This window comes from Hibiscus syriacus, unplaced genomic scaffold (assembly GCF_006381635.1).
Source record: "Hibiscus syriacus cultivar Baekdansim isolate YM2019G1 unplaced genomic scaffold, ASM638163v2 tig00009024_pilon, whole genome shotgun sequence".
Taxonomy (NCBI): domain Eukaryota; kingdom Viridiplantae; phylum Streptophyta; class Magnoliopsida; order Malvales; family Malvaceae; genus Hibiscus; species Hibiscus syriacus.
The window spans coordinates 124,868-133,212 of NW_024062185.1; the positions used below are offsets into that span (position 1 = coordinate 124,868).

General features: G+C 35.2%; 3 protein-coding genes across 3 annotated transcripts; 1 reads left to right on the forward strand and 2 right to left on the reverse strand.

The window, feature by feature from the left end:
• Positions 1-1,015: 1,015 nt before the first annotated feature.
• On the reverse strand, positions 1,016-3,684 carry LOC120203118. The gene is made up of 2 exons (XM_039203472.1): positions 3,343-3,684; positions 1,016-1,384 (listed from the first exon to the last, which is right to left on the reverse strand). Exons 1-2 carry the CDS (start codon positions 3,508-3,510, stop codon positions 1,157-1,159), a joined length of 396 nt encoding a protein of 131 aa, XP_039059403.1. The 5' UTR covers positions 3,511-3,684; the 3' UTR covers positions 1,016-1,156.
• A 422-nt stretch (positions 3,685-4,106) lies between these two features.
• Positions 4,107-6,306, forward strand: LOC120203121. The gene is made up of 2 exons (XM_039203473.1): positions 4,107-4,128; positions 5,869-6,306. Exons 1-2 carry the CDS (start codon positions 4,107-4,109, stop codon positions 6,189-6,191), a joined length of 345 nt encoding a protein of 114 aa, XP_039059404.1. The 3' UTR covers positions 6,192-6,306.
• A 1,271-nt stretch (positions 6,307-7,577) lies between these two features.
• On the reverse strand, positions 7,578-8,131 carry LOC120203128 (oleosin-like). The gene has a single exon (XM_039203479.1). It carries the CDS (start codon positions 8,109-8,111, stop codon positions 7,668-7,670), a length of 444 nt encoding a protein of 147 aa, XP_039059410.1. The 5' UTR covers positions 8,112-8,131; the 3' UTR covers positions 7,578-7,667.
• Positions 8,132-8,345: the final 214 nt, after the last annotated feature.

Sequence of the window (8,345 nt, forward strand, 5' to 3'; positions counted from 1 at the left end):
AAACCATAAATCGGATTTCTACCTTTCTAATCATCAAAACAAAACTTAACATGAACAATGAAATATTGTGAAGCAAAAACTTTACTTACCTAAAATAGTAAAGACTTTTTTAATCATTGAATAAAATTTTGTTTTTATTCAGTTAATTTTTTTTAATAATTATATATCTTTGGAAATGGCCATATACCAATAGACGGAAGTGAGATTATATAATACAAAGTGCAATCATTAGGAGATTGATTACAATCTTAATAAAGTAGATTTTGTTGACTATAAAAATATTACAACTTAAAAGTTATTTAAAATCAAAGTAATTAAACTATTACTACAATTTAAGATATATTCGATTTAAAATTTGTCAAAATATAAATTTTTCAGTCAAATTAGAATTAAAATGAATTAATTCTCAAATAGAATAATTTACACTAATTCAGCTAGTTGAAACATTTCTTCAAGAATTAATTAATTTGAGATTTATCTGAATATAGATGATTAAAGTTGAAATGTTGGCTTTTTTTCTTCTTAATTTACGCCCAACAAAGTTGAAATTTTTAAGAAAGAATTCTTAAAAGCAGAAAAGCATCATCATTATTAGTATTATTATTGTTAAACAGATCTCCTTCAGCATGTGATATCTGCTCAAGGCACTCAAAAGATAAATGGTGAAACTAAAAAGGGATAAAGTGATTTTTGGTCCCTGAATTTTTACTTTAATCAACGTTAGTCCTTGAGCTTGATTTTTTTTTAAATCATTTTGATAATTCAACACCACCATCAAAAGGACTGAATGAGAAAAATTGTAGAAATCTATGCCTAAAATCCATTTCCCCTTATCAAAATAAATGGTCAGAGCTGTGGCCCGAAAACCAAAAATAGTAGCAAAATATGCATGAACTCTTTCAAATTATTTTGTAAATTGGGGAAATGGAAAGTAAAGATAAAACATTCTAAGAAATTGCATAACACATGACATGATAGTACAGAAAACAGAGTTGCAAGTGTATTCAGTCTCACCTATATGAACAATTACGCCAAAAGTAGGGGAATCTCCATCCAAAATTTGGAGAAGAAGCTACAAGAGAATCATGGGTCGTGCCCTTTTTTCTTACTTATAGAAGCATACTGAACAATGTTGATACCAGAGCCATACTTTTTGTCATCTTGGCGAACTGGATGATACAACCCCAGCTTGAATCAAAGGACGGCCGGGAAGTTTTGTCAGTTCCGGACTTGAACTTCCCTGTAGAAGAGCAGCTCTCTGGGGGTTTAAAAGCAAAAGCTGCTGCATGTCGTTTGGAAGCACATTGAACACTGCCTGTAGATCACCTTTCAATTTCTGGCACAATGCTGCAGAGTCTGATACGGCCTTTCCAGATTGCTGCAGCTGAAGATTACATCGGTGCAATTCTAATAGTTAGCAAAATGTACGTTATGTAATAAATATTGCAACAAATCGTATATGATAAAGCACTGAGAATTTTCCAATAGCATGTCTTACTATCCACTTAAACAAAAAGAGAACTTAAATTACACTATGATTTCAAACAACAAATTTGTTCCATAACTTGCAGAGTCCATATCAAACTAACTTATTATGCTGAGGAACAAAAAAATAATTCTTGCAATGGCCCGTTTCCTCCACTTACCACTTCTTCACTACAATTCTCTTGCACAGGCAGTCTTTTGTGTGAGTATGCAATGTGCATGGGTGATGCCGTGGTGGAATGCTCATTAGTTGAAATGGAAGATGTGACGGTGGTAACTAAAAGGTGTCCGACATTACAAGATAGATGACGATATATAAATGGTCGAAAAATATCTAGGCAAGTAATCTGTCATAACTTCCCCAAAAATACACGATAAATTCTTAGAATTCCTTTTATTGGCATACTTTTGTTGGCAAAACATTGAACAGCTTTCTTAATACAAGAATAGGGTGCTAGAAAGAATCCATTTGTAGACACTATAATGAAGCATGGAGTTGCTACATTATGGCTGATCACTGAAGAACAAATGACAAAAAAGGAAGTTCGATTGCAAATTTGATTGTCAGCAAGCTAGAGCTACTAGGATGAGATCAAGGGTGAAATGATTCATTCAAAATCCAGAGAACAGGAAAAGAATCATAAAAAAAATGTGGTGCATAAGCTTCTCCAACCAAAACATCAAGTATAGTGAAAATTTACACTTTTTTATGTAGTTACTTTTGTTAATTGCTGCTTTTGCCGACTTTATGCTTCCAAAACATCAAGGCGTGCTGTTCTGTTTTAATTCCATAAGCCATCGTTTTATATGAATTAGAAGCTTTCTTTGAACTATAGTCTAAGTTTTGGCCAAATATTATTTGTTATATCCAACTTGCTTTTTGTTTTATATCAAATGGAAAGGTGAAACAGCTGCAAAGTTAGACCGCTAAAGTTGAAACATTTAAAAAAAACTTGACAATCACATTTGTGTTGTAAAGCCCAGTTAGGCTTAAAGCCAATAGGTACATGGAAAATTGCAAGCCTAGCTTAATAAATGTTAACTATGTAGTCCAGCACCACTTAATTACTCGCTCCAAATTCTTCATCGAGACATTGAAATATTCTCCACTTTATTTCTTTCTGTTTTCATCTCTGGTCTTTAATTATTGCTAGTACTACTCTAGAATATCACTTTCTGTTATGTCTTTAAATTTCCTTGTATCCCGAATATTTCACTCTCTTTTAATTGTATAAAAAAATTTGAATAAAAAGAATAAGAAGTTAAGAACATCCCCCACCCAAAAAAATGTATTCAATTAAATATGACTGGTGATTCTATTAATTCTTTGGATTTTACTTTTATACCTCAGCAGCCAACATATTGAAGATCTAAAATGAAGCATCAATATTTGGATTCAAAGGTTGTTTGGCATCTAGCAATAAAATTTCTTATTCAGTGAGACTCCTAATTTTCTGATTTCATGTTGGTAGTTTTTGGTAGTACAGAATTGATAATAGCAGAGTTATAACATTGGACAGAAAAATAGATGGAAGGAAAACTAACAAGGTTAACATAGAGAGAACCATATTAGAAAAGTAAAAAAGAAATTCATGAAGATTTGAGAGTGTAAGTCTTGGATAATTGAAAGAAGAACGTGAGAGGAATGACAAAAAGACCGGCAAAGATTTAAGGAAAGAAAGAGTGGAAAGGAGAACAAGGTGTACGTGTCAAAATGAATCAGGAGCATGTAATTTAAAACTAACTGCTTCTCTCAGACTAATTAGCATGTCTCCAAGCAGGGTACTCCTAATATCATTGAAACAGTCAATATCAGACACAAACATCTAATATCATCCAGAAAAAAGGTAAAATTACCTGTATTTCTCCAAGAAGATGCCTCTCAATAGCGTTAAAGCTGTCAACAATTTCCAATTCAGGCATTCTAGATTTAAGGAGATGTATGTCAGTATTCATTCTCGCCTGTCTCCACAATCTATTTTGCTCATTTTCTGCAACAGCAATCCGTCTTTGAAACCATGGCATAAAGTTGGGTCCCTTAAGAACGCCTGAACGCAAAGAGAATGCATCTCTAGCTCAAACGTACAATTAATAGACTGCAGTAACCAAAGACTGCATGCAAAAGCTGGATGACAAAATTAACATGCACAAGCAAGACACATAAAAAAATCAACTAATAAAGCTGAGAAGTGGAAGCAAACATTCATATTACCTATACAGATCCAGCCAGTTAGGTCTCACACGCTTGGAGAGAAACTTGCCCACCCCTATTGCTGATAAGCTCATGAGAAAATCATCAGCATTAAATGGATGTAGTGGAGGGGGGTCATCAAATGGAGAAGATCCTTCAGAAGGAGTAGTAGCCCTAAAATATGGTCCAAATGGAGCCAAAAAGTTGGTGGTGAGCTCCAAGAAGTTTCGACGTAATATCTCATTATTAACAACAGAAATAGATTCCTCAACTCTTGGTGACATCCCAGCATCAATAACCCTAACATTAGGTTAAATTATAAATCATGTCCTATAAAATCTTAAGATTTACAAAATTATTTCTAAAATTATATCTAAATTTACAATTGTCTAAAATTTATATGTTGAGTAGTTAGTGGTCGGGCGGGTGGATGCGGGGCGGGTGGATGCGAGGTGGGCGGATGCCGAGTGAATAAGGTATCAAATCCATCACCTACCTACTACTCACAGTGAGTATGACTTTTTACATCTACTCCCGCCCACTATCCACTAAACTTATACCCATTCTCACTCAAATTTAAACGAATATAGTACAAGACCCACAAAATTATATCCGTTTACCATCTTTAGTGATGAGTTCCATTAATAATATAGGAAACACCGCAGACCAAAAAAAAAACTTCTACTTGCGTCGTTTGTTTTGTTGGGTAAAAACCACTTTTTGTGTGCAAAATATGTCGTTGGCCCAGATCGTGGATGTGGAGTGTGTAATTTAGTAATTTTAACATATATTTAACATAAGGATCTACATCAAAAGGAAGTACACATCGAGTACATACGACGCTCGAGTAATAGAATAATTGATTGTCTGACATGTATGAGTGGTACTCCAATTGGGGATATGACACCATCTTATTTAGTTGGAATGCAATTTAAGGTCATGATTTACAACATCATATTGAATCATATTCTTATACATTTTGATTCGGACAATTCCTTTAATAATATCTACAATCTCACTTATACTGCTCTTAACATCCCTAAATTACCTATAGTTCATTTTTTCATGTATTCAATAAATGTGAGCCTCAAGAACAAGGCCAGTTGACCCTCAGTCATACCAGAGAAGAACATCTCAGGCTTTACAGCATTAATCCTTAATTCATAAAATTCATAAAACTGGTCCATAACACATTTAATCCCCAGAATGGACTCAATGCTCACTCTGCAGAAAATAAACAAGTTATCTACAAAGCACAAATGAGTAAACCCTATTTTCCTGCACTTGGGTGAAAATAGAAAATCTTCTTTACAGCAGCCTCATCCAGCAACCTAGTTCAACATATTCATTAACGGAACAAACAAATAAGGCACAAAAGATCCCCTTCCTGCCTTTGAAGTAACCAACCAAGGTCCCATTAAAAGAAATAAAAAACAAGAAACCAATAATACACACTTCAATCCACTTCCTAACCTGAGCAGACAAACCTAACCCTTACAAAACTCCTAGAATAGATTTCAGTTTAGGAAGTCAAAAGTCTTCTGCATATTAGCTTTAATGGCACATCTGGGGGAGAGTCTTTCTTCCATATCCCCTAACATGCTCCTAGGAGAATATTATTCGCAATGCTCCCACCCTTTACAAAAGTAGCAATTGAAATAAAATATGCACGAATCAAATTACTCTAGTGGTTAAAGGAATGATTGTTATTTTTAGAGGTCTCAAGTTCGAACAACAACGATTGTATCATAGGTGATTAAGTATTCATTGTCAAATGATTGAAAGTATTTAAAACAAATACTAATTTATTATAATTAACTTAACTTAATGGAAAAATTAATAAAACATATCATTTAAATAAATTATAATTGAAATGACCATCTAGCTCAGTTGGTAGAACACAAGATTCATAACCTTGAGGTCGTGGGATCGAGTCCCATAGAGGGCATTTCATAATTTGAAGGTCTCCTATGAAAATTACTCTCAACCTAATGTTGGGGGCAACCTATTATCTTACCTCTCCTTACCCCATTACATATGGGAACAATAGATAACCATTATTTAAATAAATTATAATTGATAAATATCTTTAAGGAAAATATGAAATAAGTTTAAAGAAAATATAATTTAGGGCGGTTGAATATGCCAAGCACGCCGCCCGAGCTTCCAAAAAACTGAAGCCAAACCCTAAGACCAATTCGGCTTGCGTTCCGATTCTCCGAGATTCTTCGCGTCGCCGAGGCCGAAGCAGCTTTTGGCGACGCTCAGTAACAAGGCGATCAAGTTTGTGCGTCGGAAGAGGCACGGCGAGGGAAACAGGATAGATGCAGAGGCGGAGGAGATCGGTGACGGTGGCGTATGGCAAAGGGCGATCCTGATGGGCGACAAATGTCAGCCGTTGGATTTTTCAGGTGTGATTTATTACGATAGCAAAGGAAACCAAGTGGAAGAGCCTTCCCCACGTGACAGCCCCATGCCTGCTTACCTCAGCTCAAAGAATGGTTTGATTAGGTAAACAGCTCAAAGGTTGTTTAACACATAGATGTTTTCGTTTACGGCGTTTCCTTTTTTGTGTTAAATCTCTAAGGTGCTACATGCTGTGTTCCTATAGGTGGGTGTTTGCTTATGCTTCCTTTCGTTACTTTGCAACGTATTGTTTTTAATACACAAAAACATGTGATTAGTGTATTGGAAAATGAAATATTGAATCTTGAGTCCCACACCCATAGAAAATTTAGAGTTAATTTATCTATGGTTTCCATTTTCTTCTCTAGAGTATATGTACAAAGCTATCGAGTTACACAACATCAAACGTAGTTACTAATATTGTTTGTTTTGCGGATCTCAAGTCAATTCAGAAACCTGTTTTAAATTCATGGTTTTAATCGAAGTGCATAAGAATTCTCAAAACTCTTTACCTTAAACTATTACAAATATTATAATAAATATCTAAATTATTTATGCATATTTATAGACACATATTAATAGTATTATTTTAATAATAAATATTTAAACAATTAGTAAAAGTTATTTCGAAAAAGAAATTGATGAATGTTTAACACTTCCTATCAACAACTTATATTCGCTAATGATTTGCAAATTATTCAGGGTTCTATGAACTTTTCAAATTTTAATTTATTCAATCTCTTTGTGAATATACATACACACACATAACTTACTCATTTTTGGTTGACGCCATCTTAGTTTGTTTTTCCCCAAGTATCTTCTTTCGAATATAATTATAATACAAAACACACACACACACACACACACACAATTATATGCCGTGCATGAAAGATCAGACTCTTTACTAGAAGTTTAGTTACCAAATAATTATTGGATAGTTACGTGGTTGATGAAGTTCTTTTATTAGTAGCTTATTTTTTTTCTTGCTTGATAAGTATGCTGTCTAATAATTGAAAATCTTAAGTTTTAAAAATTATTTATTCTATAAAAAGCTCAACAAATGCAGACAAGACAATCCCGAATATGTTCTTTCAGATGAGACAATGCCTAGAGATCAACATCATATAAACGCAGTGGAACAGCTTGTGTTGGTTGAATGACGGAACCACAACCGCTCTGGTCCCCGTGCGGTGAATTCCGAAGACCCTCCGAGCCACCTCCACCATTTCCATGTATAAAGCACCCAAGAGCATGCGCCTACTTATAAATATAAATAGATTTCAGTAAAATTTGAAGCCTATATGTAGATAGATTGTAGAGTTTGAGCGAATATAAAATGAGCTAATCAGATATATTATGTAACAAGAATGGAAGAAAATATAAAAACAATCCTCTGTCGATGACCTTGTATCCTTTTTTTTATCATTATTCTTGCATCTTACAAATCAACACATCCGATCTATTATCCAAATTTTCAATTAGACACGAATAACAAAAAACAGGATCAAAGACTCGAAATCAACATCAACACAAATCCAAATTCCATAAACAAATAAAAAAAAACAAGGGGTGGAAACCCCATTGCTCAAGCACCGGGAGCAGCGTCCTTGACTTTGCTTTGCAAGTATCCACCATATTCTATAGCATAATCCTTAACATGGCTAGCCGTATCATAAATCCGGCTCCGAGCTGAATCAACCCGATCCGACCCAGGCGGGTGCATGCCCCTAAAGTACCGGTACATCCAAGTCGACCCGGCCACCACGGCCACTCCGAAGCCGCATGCCGACAAGAAACCAGCGGCCGCGAGGAAGAGCAGGGCACATATCGGGAACCAAACAGGACTGGAAACGATTATCAAAGGCATGAAAAAGATGAAGCCGAAAACGGAGGCGATGAGGGTTATGCCGGTGAGGATTAAGAGAATGGAGGCCGAAACGAAGAAGAGGATCAAGAAACCCAGGAGGTGGGTGGTGCTCGGTGAGTGGGATTGGATTTTTTGTAGGAAAGTGGAGGCAGGGGAGGCCATGGTTTTGGGAAAGTGTGTTGGGGTGGGGTGGGGTGGGGGGAGATGGAGGAACACTATGCTTACGGCATGCAAAAGGATACACGTGGATATATATTGGAGTTTCTGGAGTTCCTAAGTTTAGGTGAGGGCACGCCACTAAATAGTTTTGGATATTAATGGAAATATAATTATAAAAAAGGTTTAAAATATGGAGCAGTATCAAAGATATTTTGAGTAACCAAACTTGAAGAAATA